We start from the raw sequence: 23942 nt of genomic DNA on the forward strand, positions 1-23942 counted from the left end.
TGTTAAATACATTTTTATCTATGGCAGTGTCACCCTCATAAAGCAATTACATAATTTTTTTACTCATATAATCCATAAAACTGATTTAAAATGTGTAGATATAGTATCCATTTATTCATGTTATACCAATGAATTATATTTCAACCAAAATGGACAGACATTATTTTTTGAATTTACTACAGAATTGAATATGGTTGGTTACCCCACATGACAAGTGGTCGCCCCACATGATGAAAAACAGCAGGCAATTAAGACTATTCAATGATTTTGGTAGTTAACCCTTTAGCCGCCAGGGTTTAAAAAGAATAAATTGGATTTGTACATCAAAATTTCAAAAGGCCATGGCTTGCAAGTGGTCAGAGATAAAGTCCTACTGTAAATGTGAAAATCATTTAGTATGAACAGAAGTTTATGAAGGGGGTAAATTTACTCATCTAATTTGCATATTATGACGTCACTGGATGGTAACCACCGTGAATTATGTACATTTCAGTAAATACTAGATGTTGAACATATTTGAGCAGTTATACTTTCTTTTTTTGTCATTTCACCGACATAACAAATGAACAGGAATACAGTCACATGTAAACCAACAATAGTAAACTATTACTATAAATCACAAACCCTATGCTACTACAATAAAGTAGCCTGGTCAAATCAGTTCCATATCACGGGTGACTTTGTAGTTCTTCAGAGCCCTATTTTTACAACCCCTGCTGTCTATACCACGTCCATTACGGACACTATCATCATTATTGCCACTGGCACCTCCAGCTATGTTGGGCAAAGGGTCGAAATAAGCATGGTATGCTTAGTGGACACTGTCGCAAAGACGTACCTCCATTCAGAGACGCACCGTGACTATCAGTCAATAGACAATCGATCATATTCTCCAAAAGGCAGATATTCTCCTTCAGAATCAGAATAGGTGAATAACAGATCCAAGACTTCATCACACGTGAATTTTTTTTTCAACATTTGGTGTATTTCTGCTTCAATTTGTGCAAAACTAAGGCCCGCATCGCTTCCGCATTATGGAGGAAATGCACGTCTTCTTCGTGTGTTTCTCGCGTGTTTTCGCGAGCTTCCTGAAAACTTTGAAAAAAAAGGTTGAGCTTGAATCGAAGCTCTGGGTGTCTGCCAACTAGTGGTCAAGAGTACAAATGAGATTTTACACTGTACTCGCGTCTATCGTCTGTTTTATTCAGTAATGACGCTTGTCGCAATATTGCGACATGGGCGGTTAGAGGGTTAAAACACATTTAATGAATTTTTATGAAGAATCAGCATATCCATTTCATTTGACACATTTCATAGCATTAACAGTTTCCTCACTATTAGTCAGGATTAGGGGTGGGCGATATGGAAAAAAAATAATATCTCGATATTTTTTGTGATTTTGACGATAACGATAATTAGTCTATCCTTTAAAAAAAATTGTAGAAGTCTAAATTACTTTACAGCTCATTATTTATTAATAGCATCAATACAATAGTAACCAATAACCTATCCTGTGACTTTTTAACCAAATCAACCAATGCATTGTCACTCTATGGGCTGTATTTTGGGCCACCAGCGCATGGCGTAATACTCGTTATTCACCCGCGGAAAGTTGAATTCGGTATTTTGCACGTTTATTTTTTAAGCATTGCGCCCAGGGGTGTGGCAATTAACAACCTAGGGAGGGACCTAGCGCGTTGTCTAAAAATCGCTATCATACACCACCTAAACCTGGTCAGAAGTCAATGGCGAGTTGTTCATATGCTATTTTAAGAGCGCATGTCAACAGTCATATTGGCAGGTGCACGCACCATCCTTCTATCATTCATGAACGCACACCAGCGCACGTCCATGCAAAGCATTACAAATTGCACGATTACAATGGGAAACATAATTAGAATAAAGATATTACAAAATACTGTACATCTCATAATGAGTAGTTATTCACCATCATTTGCAAATTGGTAATGACGGTTAAAAGTGATTAGGGGAGAGGCGAGAGACACGTATGGAGCACAGCTGAAGACGCACTGTCGCGAGATATAAGCAACTCCTCTGCTATGTTACGCCCCAAACACACCCATGTGACTGATTAAAAGACCTAGGAACACCTTGTTACGCCATGCGCTCCACTTTTGAGAACGAAACCCCTCCCAATGTGAACTGGACATCCTACTAAATTTGAATAGACTTTTGACGAGTGACGATGCACTTTAGAATGTCATGATAGGGCCCTATGACACATTTCCAATTTTGCCCACTTGTGTGGCAATGGCATAGTCTAGCCAGCTACATTAAAGAAGATGACTAGGCCTTAACAGTTTCCCAAGAGAAAGTCTGAAGCTGAAGTTCCTTTCAAAAACCTTTACTTAGGATTCACTGTAAAACTAAGCAGACCAACAGATTACATCTAATTTTTTTCCTTCGATGTTTTGTTTTAAGAGAAATCATGTAAGCTAGCATTCCAAGTTACAGAATAGAAACTAATGCGTTAGCTTATGGCTAATGTATATGAGAAATCCCATAGAGATGCTAACGGTTACGATACACGTAGATATTTAGAGCGAACTTCAGTCCATTTACAAAAGGGTTACATGAGAAGAGTTCTTTGTTTACAACTGACTATTAAAATACTCAAAGGCAAATGTTTTCTCTCCATATAATACCATGTAGGAAAAAATGTGACTGTCTCATTAATGCTACGTGAACAGAAGTAGCTGCACAAAATCCCAAGTAGGTTACGTCTGGATCTCGCTACACAAAATAAACATTAGGCCTGCGTGTGACAACGTGGACCCACTAGCGATCATGTGACACTTGCTCTGCTGCAACGGGGCTTCTCTTGCATACACCTCCTGGATTTAGTGAATGTATGGGGTTTCAATGCGTGATTTTGAGTGTTTTTTTCCCCACATGTAATTTAAATACTCGATAATGTAAATTTGCACGTCGTTAAAACAACAATCACGATATTATCGCAGACGATATATATCGCCCACCCCTAGTCAGGATATTAGGCAAGATAGTCAGCTCTTGCTACAGGATCTGCATTGATCCGCTGCCTGTAGCGAGCAGTCTTTTCTTTGCTTGTTAGTGGGGCCATCTAAAAAAAAGTATATTTAAACATACACAGAGTTAGAAAAGGAATTGGAAAAAGTAGAATGAATGCTTAATATTCACACATTTCTCTGATAAAAACATAATAATCAAAAAGAAGTAAGCTTAGTCCTCTCTGAAGTAGGATGGAAATTATTGAAATTTAGAAAAAATATGTGGTGAAATGTAGAAAGTTATTTAAAACAACTAAATGCATATAATGAATGAAAACATTTGCATACAGAAACTGCAAATACATGATATGTGTTTTCTATCATTTAAGCAATCAGTGGCGGTCGCCCCACATGATGCTCGGTCGCCCCAGATGATGTTTTACTGTTTAATCAAGTATAACAGGCTAATGCTTAGCTATAGAACCCAAGCTAGCTTCTTCTCACCACATATCACTGACCAATTTACATTAAAAATAAAGATTTGCGTATAAAACTTATTATTTACAGTTTTAGGTTGGTCGCCCCACATGATATCAAAATGTGACGTATACACTGCAGCAGTTTTAAAGAGGATTTGTTTGTAAAAATGAGTGACTATTCACCTGCTAGTTGTCTCTGTGGGACCCTCACCATGAGGCTGGCTGATGCAACATCCTCTTTGAGATGATTGTCAAAATAAAAGTCCCTTAATTGTATTTTCTTGATGGTCGCCCCAGATGATATTTCAGACAATGAACATCTTCGGACAAGATTTGTTTGTTTATTATGATTGAAATGTGTGTACAAATGTTTCATAACTTTGTCAATCAATGGAAAACAAGTTTAAAATTATGCCAAATAGGGTAAGGATTATATTTAAATTATTTTAGTTTGATTTAAAACCAGTTGTCCAAACAGAAGTCAAGGCCGGACGGTCGCCCCACATGATGTTTTCACACTTAAGATGGCAGAAAATGACCAATAGCCAATTATTTTTAAAGAAATAAGAGTGGGCATATGTATAAGGGAGGTGGTAGACATACATGTTATAATTTTATTCATTTTAATGTTTATTATTTGGTAAAAAGTTCAGTCGGACAGAAAAAGCAAGCGTCTTTGACCCATCTACGGATTTTCACTCAAAAAGCGACTAGTTTGCAGGTATGTTGGTGGGACAGCTCAGTAGCTTTAGTTCAGACACTTTGCTCAGTGAGTGACATTGCACTTTGCCCATCATTTCAAATATCGCCCATAATGTTTTGGGGACATAGAAAATGACTGATGATACTCACCAATCTGCCCTGCCTTCACTCTAAATGGTACATCCAACTCACTCTAGGAAGAGAACAAAGAAAAAAAAATACCAATGTTTTTCACACATTTACCAATGTTTTTCAGTTGTTCTCATGCATGCAGGCTACAGTACATGGCCCTCCTGAAAATTCTAGAACAAATACAAATTACAGACAAATAGGCTGCAAATCTGATGACACAAAGAGTGACTTTTTGCTGGGCAATGTTTTGGCATATTCCCATTCATATTGGGCAACCTTTTTTTCTGGAGAACTTTAATTATCAGTAGACAAATTATTGTGAACATCCATTCAGAACCCATTAAACCGGTTATATGGCAACATTGCTCAAAAAGTTGTAACACCTTTAAAGATAGCTTACCAGTAAAACACTAGTGTTTGGTTTATGCTTGACATTAATCATGAAGGTAAAGTGATAGTAGACTCACCAAAGCATTTTCTTTCACTCTCAGGTTCTCAAGGACAACATTGCCTGAAAATAAAGGTTAAAAGTATAATTACCTTATATTGTATGAAACATTTTGTGGGAATCAGTTTCACCATGATTCAGCAATAGAGGGTCTGTTTGAAACGGAAGACAGCTGCCTGCTGCCTCCTTCCCAACATAGAGAGCTGTCTCACAAAACATGACTTAATGAACTGAATGAACTGATGACTGAATTAAATGCATCTTTTAAAAATGAGCGAAGCACTTTAGAATCTTTGGTTAATATGGTATGACGTTAGCTAAAGCCGGACGTTAAACTAAATTAGCTTACATAGGCTAACAGGCTAACGGTATAAATTTGTTTTATGGGCGGCAGATATACAGTTAAGAACAAAATTATTCATACCCCTGGGAAATATTGATGTAATGTTGATTTGAAAATGACACTGCCAATGCCAAAAGGTTGTAAGACAATGTGGTAGAAACATGGAATCAAAAAATAATCGTCTTGATCTTTTTTAGCATTTTTTATGAAAAATGCCGTGTCCAAAATTATTCATACCCTTTTTAAATAATCAATGGAAATATCTTTATTTGCATTAACAACTCTCAAAATGGTTCTTATAATACCTACCAAGCCTCTCCATGTCTCCACAATGATTTTAGACTGCACATTTTTAACAGCAATCTGGGTTTTGAGTGAAGAGCGATTATTTGCCATCACTCTGTCTTTGTGCTCACCACGGATTGAGGTCTGGACTATGGCTGGGACACTCTAAAATGTTGCCATTGTCCTCGGTTTACCATTACCGTTTATATTGGTCAGATTGAGGAAAAGACAACATCGTCCTCCGCTTCCTAGCATTCTCCTGGCTAACGTCCAATCACTGGATAACAAGCTGGATGATTTCAAAGCAGACTGGTGTTTCAACGTGATATCAAGAACTGCAATGTCTTTTTTTTACGGAGACGTGGTTGGACTCCTCAATTACAGTCTCTGTCATTCTGCCGGAGGGACTCTCCATCCATCGGCAGGATAGAACAACGGAGTCAGGCAAGAACAGAGGAGGTGGTGTGTGCATTCTGGTTAACAAATGCTGGTGTGTGGATGTACAAACGACATTGACAGGGTGCTCTCCTGACCTCGAACATCTCATGGTCAAATGTAGGCCTTTCTATCTACCCGGGGAATTCTCAGCAGTCTTTTTCATCGCTGTTTACATCCCACCACATGCTAACACCACACGGGCGCTGGACGACCTGTATGAAATTATTGATCGGCATGAAACTCTGCATCCGGAGGCCGCATTTATCGTGGCCGGCGACTTCAATAAAGCCAACCTGAAGAAAGTTCTACCGAAATCAACATGTGAGTTTTCCAACTCGAGGTGATAACAACCTGGATAATGCATACACTCCATACAGCCATGCCTACAAAGCATGCCCTCGCCCAGCCTTTGGTAAATCGGATCACTCTTCAGTCTTGTTACTGCCCACCTATAGACAGAAGCTGAAATGTGAGCGACCTGCGATTCGCTTAGTACATCGCTGGACGGATCAATCAGATGCGTGACTGTTTCCACACAACAGTAAGGGGCTATATATGCAAATGCATTGATGACATTGTACCGTGGGGTGACCGTACAAACTTTTCCTAACCAGAAGCCATGGGTGAACGGAGAGGTATGTTCAGCACTAGGAGCTCGGACAGCTGCCTTCCATTCTGGCAATCCAAGTGAGTACAGTAAAGCACGTTATGAACTGAGAACATCAATTAAAAGTGCTAAGAGACAGTACAGGGAAAAGGTGGAGTCACACTACAGCGGCTCTAACACCAGAGACATGTGGAGTGGACTAAGGACAATTACAGACTACAGAGGAAGGAGCGTCAGAGCAGAGGTGTCTGCTTCTCTTGCAGCTTTAAAAATGACAGGTCAGAGTCTCTGTTAGAGCAAGATTGCTGCCTATTTCAGTTATCTGGAAGAGATGTGTGTAAATCATTTAGAAGGGTGAATACACATAAATCTTCAGGACCTGACAACATCCCAGGTAGTGTTCAAGGCTTGCGCATCTGAACTGGGTGAGGTCTTTATGGACATCTTTAATCTCTCCCTACATCAGCCTGTTATCCCCGCATGTTTCAAGAGGTCAATCATCATTCCAGTCCCTAAGAAATCAACAGCGAGCTAATGATTACCGACCTGTTGTTCTCACCTCTGTTGTTATGAAGTGTTTTGAGCGGTTAGTTAAAGATCATAATATTACATCCTCCCTGTCTTCTACATTAGATCCACTCCAGTTTGCCTATAGGCCAAACAGGTCCACAGACGATGCCATAGCATTTGCTTTGAACACTGCTCTCTCTCACCTAGATAAGAAAAAGACCTATGTACGGATGCTCTTCATCGACTACAGCTCTGCTTTTAACACCATAGTTCCATCCAAGCTGATCATGAAATTGAGAGACCTGAACATCAGCTCCTCTCTGTGCAGTTGGATCCTTGACTTCCTGACTGACAGGACACAGGCGGTACAGCTGGGTAACATCATCTCCTCCACTCTAACACTCAGCACTGGTGCACCGCAGGGATGTGTGTTAAGTTGTATACTCATGACTGTATGGCAACTCACACCTCAAACACCATCATTAAGTTTGCTGATGACACCACCATAATCGGCTGTGTCACGAGTGATGATGAGTCTGCTTACAGAGCAGAGGTGGCAACCCTGACATCCTGGTGCCAAGACAGCAACCTGCTGCTCAACGTCAGCAAAACCAAGGAGTTGATTGTGGACTACAGGAGACTGCAGGAAGAGCACACACCCATCTTTATTGGAGCCACAGCAGTAGAGAGAGTCACCTGCTTCAGATTCCTTGGAATTAACATCAGTGAGGGTCTGAGCTAGTCACACCATATAGGTATGGTCACAAAGTCAGCAAGACAGCGACTTCTTTCTTCGGCAGCTGAGGAAGTTTGGTATGGACGGTAAAATACTGACCAACTTCTACCGCTGTACCATTGAGAGCATCCTGACGGCAACATTACAGCATGGTATGGTAACAGCACCGCTCATGATCGCAAAGCTCTGCAAAGGGTGGTCAGGTCAGCGCAACGCATCACAAGGACTGAGTTACCAACTATCCAGGACCTTTACAGCCAGCGCTGCAGGAGAAAGACCAAGCGAATCCTCGCTGACCTCAGTCATCCCAGCCACAGTGTCTTCACACTCCTACCATCTGGTAGAAGGTACAAGGGTATGCAGACTTGTACGAGCAGATACAGAGATAGCTTCTTTCCACAAGCCACCAGGATGCTGAACTGTAATTCTCTTCCCTATAGCTAATCAACCTCAAACCTCAGAACCCCCACACAGACACACAACATACCCCCTCCCCACACAAATACACACCATTTCATCATTCCCCTTTTCATCACCCCCCTCCACACACACACACAAATTACATCTTCTTAATTACTGCTTTTAATTTATTCTTTTAAGTTGAGCTGGCTCTTGAGCTTAAGAATTTCATTATTTATAATTCATTTTATAAGTACATGACAATAAAACTACTTGAACTTCAACTTGAACTTGAATGTTCAATGAATAAGTGAAAACGACTGCCTTGTCTCGGAATACATAGCGGGTGGACACTCTATCAACTACATAGTGAACCATCAAATACCCCCAGATTTCAGTGCCCATTAGTCCCAACATTTAGCAATATAATCAAACAGACCAAAAGTAAATTAAATCCCAAACCAAACCGAAAATCTTCTGATTTTGATAGCATACCAGTATGCCGCTCCAAACGAAACGCTTGTCTCACAATAAAAACGGAAGTAAGAAATAAAGGCCTGCCTCGAACACAAGCCTGCCCCAAATTAAGGCCTGTGCTTTGCTAATGACAGTTCAGCTAGTATTAGCATGGTTTTTAACTGCCACAAAAGGTTAAAGGTCCTTTGGTGTGACGGGAAATGTCATTTGGTGTGACACTTTGGCCTGTCACACCATAGGACAAAGATGTCACACTATAGGACAATACCTCCTTAAGAAACTATTAAAACAAATGAATAAAGTTTGTTAACATACTTTTCATTCTTTTTTGACCAGTTTTGATGATTTTAAATTCAATAATGACTTCAATTCAAATGTTTATTGCTGTTTTTTGGAGACTACATAAAATGTTCTTAAGTGTTACAGTGGGCATTACTTCAAATTGGCCAGCTTCCCTCGAGGTCCGCGCGTGACATCACACGGGATCACGCAACTTTAATTTGTATTTCTCCAGTGACGCTGCAACGACGCTGCAACAACCCAAACAATCGGCAGATGGCTCTTGTGAGCAGGGTGTCTCGTAAAAAGAAATGGAGCCTGGAAAACCCTACACAGACTTCACTACAGACTTTAGCAGACTAGTTTAGAAATAATTTAATAGCCAGAAATATGCCTTCCCTGCCCTAATAAAGAAATATTTGGTTAACTCCATTTAGTGAATGATGAATTTGTGCGTAGCCCAGGCTATGTCCTTCATTTTCTTCACGTCTTACAACATAAACAAATGCAATAATAGTCTAGTGAAGTCAGAAATGAGCCTGTCTAAATGCCTCTTGGACATCGTGGCTTTGGTTTAATGCATGGGGTAACGTGACGTGCGTCAGAAAAAAGATGGGCCTGTCCCTCTCAAAACATGTTAAAATAGTGTGATTAGCAACCAGAAAAAAAGAAAAATCCCGGGGGAGACACCCCCGGACTAGGGCTGGGATAAACGATTATTTTTTAAACGATTAATCTAGCAATTATTTTTTCGATGCATCAATTAATATAACGATTCATTTTTTCATTTCGATTCTATTATCGATTATCTCCCCATTAATTCACTAATAGCAACTTATACATGTTTATTTACACATCTGAATGAAAAAAACATGAATTCTTTAACATTGCAATATGTGTTTATTACTCTTAAGATTCCAAAATAAAAGACTATACAAGTGCAAAGTAATGCATTCTTAGTCAGAGGTAGTGTAACGGATGCCAGCTAGCTTAGTTGGAAAACCTCACTCCCCGACGCCTCAAGAGTGCTGCTGGCATGCGAGCCAATAGCCTGGGCTATTGGCTCAATTGTTAGCGTGCTCGCCTCCCGATCCGAGGTGCTGCTGTTCGCGGGTTCGAGTCCGGGCGTGTGCAGGGCTGAATCGCGCAGGTTCAACACAACGCAGGTTACATTGGTGCCGTGACCCGGATCGGGAGTGAGGTTTAGGGGGGTGAGTGTAACGGATGCCAGCTAGCTTAGCTGTGCTTGTGGAACGTCTTGAGGCTCCCCGACGCCTCAAGAGTGCTGCTGGCATGCGAGCCAGTAGCCTGGCCTGCTGTTTCGCGGGTTCGAGTCCGGGCGTGTGCAGGGCTGAATCGCGCAGGTTCAACACAACGCAGGTTACATTGGTGCCGTGACCCGGATCGGGAGTGAGGTTTAGGGGGGTGAGTGTAACGGATGCCAGCTAGCTTAGCTGTGCTTGTGGAACGTCTTGAGGCTCCCCGACGCCTCAAGAGTGCTGCTGGCATGCGAGCCAGTAGCCTGGCCTGCTGTTTCGCGGGTTCGAGTCCGGGCGTGTGCAGGGCTGAATCGCGCAGGTTCAACACAACGCAGGTTACATTGGTGCCGTGACCCGGATCGGGAGTGAGGTTTAGGGGGGTGAGTGTAACGGATGCCAGCTAGCTTAGCTGTGCTTGTGGAACGTCTTGAGGCTCCCCGACGCCTCAAGAGTGCTGCTGGCATGCGAGCCAGTAGCCTGGCCTGCTGTTTCGCGGGTTCGAGTCCGGGCGTGTGCAGGGCTGAATCGCGCAGGTTCAACACAACGCAGGTTACAGTAGCAGTCAATAAAGTTCAGTAGTGTATGTCTAATTGAGTGCCTGTCATTTTAAAACGTTCGTGTGGGAATCCTTGCAATTAACATTAACACAGTTAAAAGGCTGCTGATGTGTGGATGCAATTCATAACGTAGTTAGTTCAAATAACGGTTCATACTTCTCCTTTGGACAAGCAGCAAACATTCGCAAAGACTTACAAACATTCAGTCAATAAAATGAGCCCTGCATTAGTAACGAATAAGCAGCTGCAAGTAAGCATGCTAAACTTGCCACCCAAACAGTACTCTAACGTTAGCTTTGAGATACTGCTTGATTGCATACTGTAACTTAACTTAGTTTAGTCTCCTCAATGTACTATGTTGTGATAAGACCTTAGCAGAGTTTACTTTAACTTTAATGCAGCAGTTTTAATGCTGCAAATTTGCACAGCATGGTAACGATGCTAAGCGGATTTAATAGCAATTTAGCCCACTGTGTTCTATGCAGTGCTTCTATGTGGCAACAACAATCCTTCAACAATCGTGAATATTTTGTTAAATGCACATGCAGAGGAGGAGCAGCGGGCTCGTTACAAGAGAGAGCGGGCGGGGCGAGGAAAGGCTGTGTGAGTAAAAAGTGAAGCTCAATGAAATTATTTTATCTTATCTTTAATTTAAATAGTAGGCCTACAACATAGAACATCAATGTGTGGTGGCCGGTTTTGATTTCGTGGTGCCCAGCCACAGATTAGTCAACGTATGGAAAACACTGAAGGTGTAAAATTAAAAATATTTAGCAGCACACGTTATGCTTGACGAATCGACGCTCATATTTTGCGTCGACGTATTTTTTGCGTCGATGTCATCGATTACGTCGACGCGTTGTCCCAGCCCTACCCCGGACCCCTGTGTTATTATTATTAGGCTATTATGACTGGCCTGCCCCCACTGCTAAAGAAAATCTAGAGGTACGGTCATCGCATTTAAATGGTGGGAACGTCAAATGTAACAAGTAGGCCTATAAGTCAGAAGAGCTACATATGCGACTGATCACACATTATTTCACCTGAACAGTGTTTGAATGTTTGTACTCACTGGAAATCTTGGACTTAGCAGTTACTGCGCAAAGCACAGATTCCATTACTGTTATTATCACAGATTTCAGATATTAGTCACCAACTGGCTAATGATGTTGTTATGCATGTACAAAATACAACATTTGAACACCCATATTGCTGCTGTTCATTGCATCTACATCTGTTAATGTGACTCATATTTCAAGCCGCATTTCTCCATTTCTCTCAGTTGTGATGCTTTTCATGAACTGGCCCCCATTACAAACTAATTGAATAGCCCTGACCTAGGCTATGTTATAGACGTTCTATGAGGTACCAGTGTTTAGCTGTGTCACAAAACAATAAGCTTTGTCAGACTACTTTTAAAATGATATTCAGGGCTATAAACATTTGGGCCCGACAAGGCCTTGCGTTAATCTTCAGGTGGGAAGTGTCAGGAATTTTCATACGAGAGACGCTCTCATTGGTTGTTAGGATGTGGAGTAGGGGATTGACAGCAACATAGCCAATCACATTATGAGAGATTAGTAAGTAAGTAAGTCATTTTTATTTATAAAGCACATTTAAAGCAGTGCAAAACTGACCAAAGTGCTGTACAGTGACTAGCTAGAATGAAAATAGATAAATAAATAAAAGCACGCAGTGTACAGTTGCAACACTGGCATTCCAATAGACAAAAAAGAAAAACATCTGCACGCAGTGTACAGTTGCAACACTGACAGCATTGATTAATAAGATACATAAAGTGAGCTAAGAGCAATTTAGATACATAAAGTAATTAAAACAGTGTCTTAAAGGAAAGAAGAAGCTAAAAACTAAGGGGCAAAGGCTAAAAGTATACATAAAGTACAATAAAAGCAAGATAAAAGAAATGAAGATCTAAGAGGCAAAGGCCAATGTATATAGGTAGGTTTTAAGTCTAGATTTAAAAGCAGCAGTCGTGGGAGCAGATCTGATATCGGGAGGAAAACCGTTCCAGAGGCGTGGAGCTGCAATTTCAAAAGCACGATCCCCTTTTTGCTTCAGGCGGGACCGGCCAACATGGAGAAGATCTTTGTCAGTAGACCTGAGGGGCCTGGATGCAGAGCAATGCTGTAGCATGTCTGAGATGTATATAGGGGCCTGGCCATGGAGGGACTTAAAAACTAGAAGGAGCATTTTAAACTGGATTCTAAAACAAATAGGGAACCAGTGCAGAGAGGAGAGGACAGAGGTGATGTGTTCCTGCCTCTTGGTGCCTGTTAAAAGCCGGGCAGCAGCGTTCTGCACCAACTGCAGGCGGGCAAGCTGGTTCTGGGGGAGGCCAAAGTAAAGTGCGTTACAGTAATCCAGCCGAGATGTAATAAATGCATGGATAACGGTTTCAAAATCTTTAAAGGACAGCGAGGGCTTGAGCCTTGTGATCACTCTCAGCTGATAGTAGCTATTTTTTATGACAGCATTAATCTGCTTTTTAAAACACAGGTCAGGCTCAAAGATAACCCCAAGGCTTTTTGCAGAGGGTTTAACAAAAGGGGAGAGGTGTGATAGACTGTCAGCTACTGTGGGTATTGATTTAGGGGAGCCGAAAATTACCACCTCGGTCTTGCTGTCGTTGAGTTGTAGGAAATTGTTAGACATCCAATGCTTGATGGACTCTATACAATCTAGGAGGGATTGGGTGGACTGCTGTGATGTCAATGGAAGATATAACTGTGTGTCATCAGCGTAAAAATGAAAAGAAACAAAATGTTTACGGACAATGTCCCCTAGGGGGAGCATGTATAGGCAAAAGAGTATTGGCCCTAAAATTGAGCCTTGAGGGACACCATAGGAGACCGGAGCTGAGGTAGATGAGGAGTGACCAATGGAGACGGAGAAAGTTCTGTGTTGGAGATAGGATTTGAACCAGAGCAGTGCTGTCCCTTTAATGCCCACCCACTCTTCCAGGCGGTTGAGGAGGATGGTATGATCCACAGTAGGGCTGGGATAAACGATTATTTTTTAAACGATTAATCTAGCGATTATTTTTTCGATGCATCGATTAATCTAACGATTCATTTTTTCAGTCCGATTCGATTTCGATTCGATTCGATTATCTCCCCATTAATTCACTAATAGCAACTTATACATGTTTATTTACACATCTGAATGAAAAAAACAATTCTTTAACATTGCAATATATGTTTATTGCTCTTAAAAATAACAAAATAAAAGACTATACAAGTGCAAAGTGATGCATTCTTAGTCAGAGGTAGCAGTCAATAAAGTTCAGTAGTGTATGTCTAATTGAGTGCCTGTCATTTTAAAACGTTCGTGTGGGAATCCTTGCAATTAACATTAACACAGTTAAAAGGCTGCTGATGTGTGGATGCAATTCATAACGTAGTTAGTTCAAATATCGGTTCGTACTTCTCCTTTGGACAAGCACTTTTGAGTCTTGGAAAACACTTTTCCATTTACATCGGGAACATTCAGTCAATAAAATGAGCCCTGCATTAGTAATGAATAAGCAGCTGCAAGTAAGCATGCTAAACTTGACACCCAAACAGTATTGTAACGTTAGCTTTGAGATACTGCTTGATTGCATACTGTAACTTAACTTTAGAGTTTAGTCTCCTCATTGTACTATGTTGTGATAAGACCTTAGCAGAGTTTACTTTAACTTTAATGCAGCAGTTTTAATGCTGCAAATTTGCGCAGCATGTTCACGATGCTAAGCGGATTTAATAGCAATTTAGCCCACTATGTTATGCAGTGCTTCTATGTGGCAACAACAATCCTTCAACAATCGTGAATATTTTGTTAAATGCACATGCAGAGGAGGAGCAGCGGGCTCGTTACGAGAGAGAGCGGGCGGGGCGAGGAAAGGCTGTGTGAGTAAAAAGTGCAGCTCAATTAAATTATTTTATCTTATCTTTAATTTAAATAGTAGGCCTACAACATAAAACATCAATGTGTGGTGGCCGGTTTTGATTTCGTGGTGCCCAGCCACAGATTAGTCAACGTATGGAAAACACTGAAGGTGTAAAATTAAAAATATTTAGCAGCACACGTTATGCTTGACGAATCGATGCTCATAATTTGCGTCGACGTATTTTTTGTGTCGATGTCATCGATTACGTCGACGCGTTGTCCCAGCCCTAATCCACAGTATCAAAGGCTGCACTGAGGTCCAAAAGGACCAGGACTGCATTTTGACCTGCATCGAGTGTGAGGAGTAGGTCATTTGTTATCTTCAGCAGTGCAGTTTCTGTGCTGTGAAACGCTCTGAAGCCTGATTGAAAGGGCTCCAAGCTGGCATGTTGGGATAGGAAGGGGGACAGCTGGGACAACACTACTTTTTCTAACACTTTGGAAATAAAGGGCAGTTTAGAGATGGGCCTGTAGTTATTCAGACATTTGGAGTCCAGGTTGGGTTTCTTCAGTAGAGGCTGGACAACAGCATGTTTAAGGCAAGCAGGGACAGTACCCGATGACAGACAAGAATTTACAACTAGATGTACCCCAGAGTGGTACAAAATATGACCGCCGCCCAGTCCAGCACATTTTTTCCACAAAAAGAAATCACGCTGAAAGGCCTATATGATTCTAACTGTCTCACTAAATTGCATTATCCACACTCAATTCTCACTGGTATCTGCTAGACAACAAGTACCAAAACATGATTAGTTCATAGATTTCACATGTAAAATTCATTTTATACAACCCCACCTCCATCTTGCCTGTTTATAATTCTGAGAAATTCTTGATTGTTTGTGTTATGTTTATGTTATGTGTGTGTGTGTGTGTGAGTGCGTGCTTGTGTTTGTGCCTGCGTATGTGCCTGTGCATGCAAGCGTACATATGTCTACTGTGTGAGTATGTGTCATACGTATGATTACTGTGAATGTATGTGTGTGTGTGTGTGTGTGTATCTGTGCACATGTGTGCACATGAAATGGGTTAACATGACCCCTGGAGGCAAACATACGGAAAAAAATGGTCATCCTAGGCCCTACAGTTCTCAAGATATTCACAGAGAACTGTGTCTGCACTACCCTCCTTTCGGGGGGTCCAGTCAAGCGGGGGGGTTACAGACCAAAACGAAAAACGATGGTTCCATGCTATCCATGTGGGGTTACATGCCCACCAAGTTTCGTGTACCCCGGTCTTTCAGTGTCCTGGGACTCATTGACGGAAATTTGGGCATGCGAAAACCCGGGAATCCTTGTTGGTGTATGTCACTAAATGTACACATAAATTATTTTATTGTAAGGCCCCCCATGAACAAAAGTACACAAAACTTGGCATGCATTCGGAGGGTGTCATAATGATCCTACACTTTTAATTTCGTGCAGTTTTGACCTTGTCAGCCAGAGATATTGTGATGAAAACACCAAATGTTTTGCTTTTTAATTGTTAACTAGGTGGCGCTATACATGAAATAAGTGGTAATGGGATGTGTTGACATGCCCCCTTAAGACCAACATACATAAAAAAGATGGACCTCCTAGGCCCTACGGTTCTCGAGATATTCACAGAAAACTGTCTCCGGCCACCTACAGGCCAGTTGGTGTATAGTAACATAAATTTATTTATTGTGTGGCCCCCCATGAACGGAATTCCACAAAACTTGGCGTGCATACAGAGGGTGTCATAATGATCATACACTTCCAATTTCGTGCAGTTTTGACTATGTTAGGTCACAGATACCTTCAATTACAACACCTCATTTTTACTTTTTTGTGTTTAACTAGGTGGCGCTATACATGAAATGAGTGGTTATGGAATGGGTTGACATGGCCCCTTGAGATCAACATACAAAAAAAAATGGTCCTCCTAAACCCCACGGTTTTCGAGATATTCACAGAAAACTGTGTCTGCCCTACCCTCCTTTCGGGGGGTCCAGTCAAGCGGGGGGGTTACAGACCAAAACGAAAAACGATGGTTCCATGCTATCCATGTGGGGTTACATGCCCACAAAGTTTCGTGTACCCCGGTCTTTCAGTGTCCTGGGACTCATTGACGGAAATTTGGGCATGCGAAAAAGAAAAAAAAAAAATTAAATCTGACTAAACCTATATGACCGCCGCTTCGCTGCGCGGCGGTCATAATAAGTTGAAGGGAGGGGCCTGTGGCATCAAAGGTTTCCTTAAGAATGGAACAGGGAATGTCATCACCAGGGGAGGAGGTGGGTTTCATGGGGAGGACAATGTCCTTTAAATCGCCCAGGGAAACAGGGTTAAAGTGGGAAAAAGTTGCTATGGGGTGAGGGGTTATATGTGGAGATGGAGCAGGAGGAGGGAACAGAGCTCTGATGTTCTCAATTTTGTTGGTGAAAAAAAGTAGGAAGTTCTCACAGATGTCTGAGTTTATAATGGGGGCTGGAGAAAGAGGTGGGTTGATGATGATTGGAGTTTATTGTGTTAAACAGGATTTTGGGTCTATTGGAATGCCGGTTAATGATATCTGAGAAATGTCTGGCTCTGGCATTTTTGGCAGCGGTCTGAAAAGATGATAACGCAGCTTTAAAAATTTGGAAGGAGATGGTGAGGCGGTCTTTCTTCCACTTCCTTTCAGCTCTGCGACAGGCCTGCCTGAGTGAGCGAGTATGGTCATCATACCTCACCTTGGGTTTAAAATTGGGCTGTTTGAATTTGAGAGGGGCTACTGAGTCCAAAATCTCAGAGCAGGAAGAGTTAAATAAGACAATTAAATCGTCAGGGCTACATGAGGCATCAGCAGCTGCCACCATAGCTGAGGCTACATCTTTACTTAAGCGACGAACTAATTTTCCGGGGGCTTTGACTATCTGAACATTTCCAATGTCAATGTTAAAAAAGATAGGCTTGTGGTCCGAAAAAATAGCACTGTCCACTGTGATGTTCTCAACAGAAAAACCATAGGATAGGACGAGATCTAGAGTATGACCCAGTATATGGGTAGCTTGATCAATGTGCTGGGTGAAGCCAAACGAATCCAACACGTCACAAAACTCCTTGACCATGGGTTTATCAGGACAGCAGACGTGGATATTAAAATCACCAAGTAATAATAGGCGATCATACACTGACACAAAATCAGATAAAAACGATATAAACGAGAGCTACTCCACCTCCGCGTCCAGAAGGCCTGGGAGTGCTAATGAAAGAGCAGTTTGTAGGGCACAGTTCACCAAAGGCAGCGGCCTCAACGACTCCGACAGAAATCCAGGTCTCAGTCAAAAATAATAAATCCAATTCGTTTTGGGAGAAAAAGTCATTTAATATAAACGTCTTATTTAACACTGATCTGCTGTTGACAAGCGCCACTTTCGCTTCAGTGTGTGTTGCGAGCTGCACACAACGAGAGAATTCCAACTGTCGGATGTTATCCGGGTTTACTCCACCACTGCAGATGCGAGGTCTCGATCGGATGGGAATGACAGGTTCCGAGGGAAGCTGTGGGACAATGGGTATATGGCAGGAGTAGTTCAGGTCCCAGGATCGCCGAGTCAGGGAAAGATCAACCCGACCTGTGTGGGGTAGGCGGCAAGACGGGCCCAGGCCTTGATCTTCACTCGGAGACCTCCGTGTTTACCCCGCCGCTTCCGACGTTTCTGGCGGCGAGCAGAGCAGCAAGGGACCCGGGGAACGCACTCCACTGGCAAGTGGGAGAACGTAGGATGGTGTTTGAAACTGGCAGCCGGATTTCCACTCGTGTATTGCTCGAAACAGTTCTTAATATGCAACAGAGACTGGCGATCATAAGTATGAAAAGCCACTGAGGGTTCGCACAGCAGCAGAAGAATTAGCAGTGAGAGACACAACAAACGAACAGGTAGGAGCTCTCGGAGCAGACGGCAAGCCGACAAACACACTGGCGCCATCTTGTACAAAGATTCAGAGATGCTGAATTTAACATCAACTGCGATGTTTGATTTTAAGCAACGGAGCGACAGAGCACCCACGGTATCGGCGCCTATGAGCCAGAGCATAGGGGAGAACCGGGACGAATTAAACACTTTTTAATTAAACGTAATTTACAAAGACATCGTAAAACACTGAAAGTTAATATTTTGTCACTAGCAACATACATCTGTCCTTTACAGTTGCATGTATAGCTCTGAACAAAACCGGTCAAGAGTTATTTAAGGAGAAGTCGAATGTGTGTTTTGTTTCATTCGTCCCTCCTGGCTGGGAAAAATGAAACAGCATAGGGGACGAATTAAACATCCTACAGCATAAATTATGTAAACTTCCCACAACTTCAATATTTGACAACGTATCGTGAATTGTACTTAGATTGCTGCTGGGCTATTTGTCTTGGTTCATGTCTGTTAACAAATCATTGCCATCATGGTGAAGCGCGTAGCCTATCTCACTGTTGCATCCATTACAAACAAACATGCAATGTGAAAGTCTGGGATTGGGGAGAGCACTACATGCTCTACTGAATAAGCCTGAAGTCAAACCTTTAAATTAGTGCTGTCAGTTAAACGCGTTATTAACGGCGTTAACGTAAACCTATTTTAACGGCGTCAAATTTTTTATCGCGAGATTAACGTTATTTTTGGTGTAACCAGAGAATGTGGTGTAACAAACTTTGTAGTTTTTTCACAAGCTGTTGCAACAACTAGTAACGTTAGAACAACCTCAACACCACACTGGATCTAGCTAGACCGTGCTGCATGTACACGCCCCCTGTTTGGATAATGGAAGTGGGGAGCGAAAAGGGGTTATACTTAATAAATCTGTGAATAAAAGGCACAAAATAAGGTTGGTGTAAGAGTTATCTGTGTGTTTATGGGATTAATGTGACCATTATGTTCCTATTTTTTGCTCTTTCCAGTTTAGCCTACTAACAGGAGTGTCATGAATGTAGGCACAGTCAAACTGCCCATGGCTGACTATAACTAAGTTCGGCAAGCTTAACTTTACATGTCATAACATCAACTAAACATAAGTCACACATTCATTCTATCACTTGTAATATGAACGTAGCCTTTTTCCTACAACTAGGTGAGATAATTGGCTATGCCTGTTATACTGAAGTTCCACAGTTAGCTAGCTTGCAAGCTAACCGTTTTACATGGGATATGGTAAGTGTAGCTAGTAGGCTACGTGCTGAATGGGTTGTAATGTAGCCTACATCGTTTCCACATGAGTAGCCTAAGTAACATACACATAATTCTTTAGAACTGCCGTGTTAGTAAAATTATTGAATGGCCTGTAAATTAATAACTAGATGTAACGTCAAGGTGTGTATAGGCTATCTGTCTTTCCCATTAGAATCAATGATATATGTATGTTAACTTGTTTTCCGCTAAAATGGGGCGTGATGCAGATTAAATGTAGGCTAGCCCTTTCGTGCCCGTGCCGAACATTCCATTTTTGATGCTGGATGACCTCCTCACACAAAAAACCTTATTTCTGGAGTATAATACCATCAATGGGATATACATACCATTGTAATCAGAAGGATCAGTTCTATGAAATGATGTAAAATACATATGGTAATGTTGATATAGTAATGAACAGTATTTGAAAATCCTCTCCAAATGTATATCCGGAATTTGTCAAAATTTAATTTCATTCACATAAAAATGAATTTTCATCATATTTCTCTACAAGATAGAGGAAAAATATAGAGTGTATGAAATGTTCAGCAGTTGTGGGCTATTTAACAAAAAAGACTGTATTGGAATATCATTAACCTTTCAAAAGTTATGATAATTTTAGTGATCAGTGTAAAAAAATGCAGGAAACGGGATTTAGAATGTTGACAGAATTCACATTCACTTTCTCACCAACAACATAAAAAGTATGCATAAAAACTAATAATCAAGTCAGAAACAATGGTTTATATGTATTTGGTCTATAAGAATAAACCATTTATTTGTATATAAGCAAATGCTACAGTCAATAAGAATGACATAAAAAAAAAAACATACTGTACCTTACCAGTAATACAGGAAGCAAGTATACTGTATTCATTTAAGACCATTTCGGAAAAGAGACATAAAATACATTTGATTCAACAAATACAACTTCCTTATATAAATCAGTATAATATGAAAATTATATACATATATAAAATGTATTATTATTCATGAAAAGCTAGGAATACAATCAACATCACTCAAAACTCAATGTGTTCTAAACATTTGAAAGTGGATTACATACTTAGAACAAGCCTGTGGAGAATAAACACATACACACATATACACACAAACTCATACCCACACACACACACTTACAGAAGAGGATAGGGAAAGGTGGGGTGGGGAACCTGAAGGTTGAACACAGAAGAGCTATGACTCATTACTAAACGCATCCCCTTTTGCAGAATGCCAAATCTGACAGCAATTTGTTTATCAATAAAACAAATTCGCCTACCGTTACACTCCAGGGCCATACAAGCTACTTTAGTTTTATTATGTACGTTTTTTATAACAAGCTCCTGCTGTACAGGAATATGTACTTGATGGAAAGACGACAGAGTAGTAGTTGGAGCAGCTGAAGGTGAGGCTGAAATTTCAACAGAAATGCCTACCAGCTGATAGATTTCCTCCAAATTCTTTCTGGTTGTAGCTACCAAACCTAGGTTCAACACCAGATTCTGCATTGCATTGTCAAACTTGAAATAACAAGAAGCTACTGACAACTGCAATGTCAATGGAGAAAAGTGCTTTCTGGTATTCTGCGTTTTTTGGAGTACACAATCTGTATTCATCATTTGGTCAATGTCCCCTGATCCCTGCCAAGACTTGGTTTCCCAGTAGCAATGGATATTAGGGAGGGAAGTGAACCCCATGTAAATGATCAATCCCAGAAACCTGTGAAACTCTTCTGGGGTCTTTGTCCCATGCCCCTGCACTGTTTGCATACGACGGCCTACTAAGCACAAGCTCCCATTCCTTCCGGTTGGTAAAACCACATATGCCTAGGACAACAATGTGAGTAAAAAAGAACATAACAAGTCTATTTCACACAGTGTTTTAGTCTAGAGCAGTCAGCTACCTCTAAAGGCTTGCGAGAAGGTCTGTGTAGGTCTTGTCATCCTCCATCTGAAACAAGAGCGAAATCGTACAAATACCTTTATTCATGTAAAAAATAAAATCACAAAACTACAGATTTGTGCATGTATGCACACAAAAGAAGAGGTAGCCTAAACTATTGAAGCATCCTCAGAATATACTCGAAATATTTCTAAGTAGGCCTATGAAAAGTCATTGTTTTACACATGGGTTTAGCTACTAAATCTGATTGCCTGGCTGGCATCAAGATACAGACAGATTAGATTTCACCTAGTAAAAAACTGCTGAAATGCAATAATGACATTTCTGACAGAATATGTGATTTCACATCATGTTTTCTATAACTAAATATTGAGGAGTTGTGCTTCATCTATTTGAAGTCATGCCATCTTAGAAAATGTTGAGACAAGCACGTCTGATGTTTGTCATTTAGAAGTTAGCAAGCTAAAATAGTTCACTACAGACTGCACTACAGATAACAACCGGAGGAAAGGCAATAAGTTAATTACATTTCTGACAGAATATGTGATTTCACATCTTATTTTCTACAACTACATATTGAGAGGAGTAAAATATCGCTCAACTTATTTCATGTCAGAACGTAACGCAACTTGAAACGCGGCGCCCATTGATTTATTCAGCTTTGGTTTGCTATACTGTCTTGCCAATATAATGCTTACCTAACAAGCAAATTGGTACTAGAAAACAAACTTACCTACAGGTTATATACTAACAGGTTTTTAAATGAAACTGTCAAATGAAAATAATAAATAAACGACAATGTTGCAAGCAGTTCAGAATTATACAGTTAGCTAAGGTTACGTGACGATGCACTAGCCCCCCTGCTAAGCCATAATGTTGACGCTGATGAGAAAGCATATTACTGTCAAATAACATGATTTAAGGACTTCAAATTAAGATAAACCATAACTAGAACCGATGTAAAAACAATATTACCTCAGTTTATCCAGCTGTGTGGTTTCCAGTCGAGGTAAACTCCAACAGGTGGCATCCGGCTGTCCACGTCAAATGCACGGACTCAAGTGAAAATATTTTTTCAAGACTCATCTTCAAGTATCCAAAACATTTCGCGCCATAAACCCCTTAACTAATCATATCAAATTGAAGCTTATGTTGTCAGCATTACGGGGAAGATTTCAGAAATAAAATCAGTCATTGGACAGCTGAGATATTAGACGATTGGCCATCGTTACTTTTGTAACGAAATTAGAACGGTCGGGCTCGTAAGGGCTAGCCTATCTTTATGATGATGCAGATGCGCCTTTAGTAGGCTAAGTAAAGGCATGCTGCACACACTTGTTTGGGCTTATGAGCCGGCCAAAGAGTAGATTCGTACAATAAACACCAACGCAGTTCTGAACTCCCAGTGTTCCAGTTTAGATGGTGAGCAGGTTAACTTGTGATATTTGCATAAAATCCGAGAATATTCAACAAGACCCTGCCTACTTGTTAACAACGCTTTGCTCTGCCTCCGCCCTTCCAGTGCTGGAGATTCACTTTTCACAAGCCTATGTGCATGACAAAATATGAAGCAAGATCTTGCCGAAAACATGCGGGAATCGCTATGTATAATGCATGTCTGCTTAAGCATCCACACAAAATGTTGTGCAAACAGGAAATGTGTCAAAGTAAATCAGCGAAGGTTTTGTTGGGTTTCGAACATGAGTCTCACTGAGGCAAAATGTTCCAAGCAGTAAGCACTATCACCACTACGCCACAGAGAGCAACGCTTGTCATTAGTATATTAGACTAGTCTACTAGCTTACTAGCTTTCCTGATGTCCAGGTTAACTGGTGATAGCCTATAACATGAGCAAACACAGCGAATGCATGCCTTGAATAATGCAGATTAATTTTGCCTCAGTAATTTTGCATCACAAACAGTAACAAATGACCCCATCAGACGTTGCTCGTTTTTTGTGCAGAAACACACATCGTGATTATAATGCGCAAAAATTATGAAGATCACTTGGGCCTCGAACTGCTGACTAAAATAGCAAGCTAGCAGTAATAGTCCACCCTGCTAACCAATTGCACCACTGGTTATTTTGTATCTATGCAATAGCATGGTGTTCCTATTAAATGAATGTAGGTCTATGTTGTCTTGTGACAGCTTATTTGTCAATCGATCCAGATATTCATTATAGCAAACATCTAGGCTAAGTGAATGTTTTGCAACAGGCTGCTGAACGAGCAGTAAGTAGGCTAAACTATTTTCTAATTTAGGCTACGTGGGAATCTGAAACAGC

General features: G+C 41.0%; 1 protein-coding gene across 3 annotated transcripts in view; it reads right to left on the bottom strand.

The window, feature by feature from the left end:
• Positions 1–23942, bottom strand: part of vps13c (vacuolar protein sorting 13 homolog C) — a 511929-nt gene that overhangs the window by 465456 nt on the left and 22531 nt on the right. For all 3 annotated transcript variants that reach the window (XM_076287956.1, XM_076287955.1, XM_076287957.1), the window contains exons 2-3: positions 4771–4814; positions 4322–4364 (exon numbers count right to left, since the gene is read on the bottom strand). In XM_076287956.1, the coding sequence (XP_076144071.1) occupies positions 4322–4364; positions 4771–4814 (87 nt within the window). The remainder of the gene's footprint in view (positions 1–4321; positions 4365–4770; positions 4815–23942) is intronic.

Source organism: Alosa pseudoharengus, unplaced genomic scaffold, assembly GCF_046254945.1.
Source record: "Alosa pseudoharengus isolate Yale_2024_CS ecotype anadromous, Long Island Sound unplaced genomic scaffold, YU_APseudo_1.1 YU_APseudo_1.1_scf_16, whole genome shotgun sequence".
NCBI classification, from domain to species: domain Eukaryota; kingdom Metazoa; phylum Chordata; class Actinopteri; order Clupeiformes; family Clupeidae; genus Alosa; species Alosa pseudoharengus.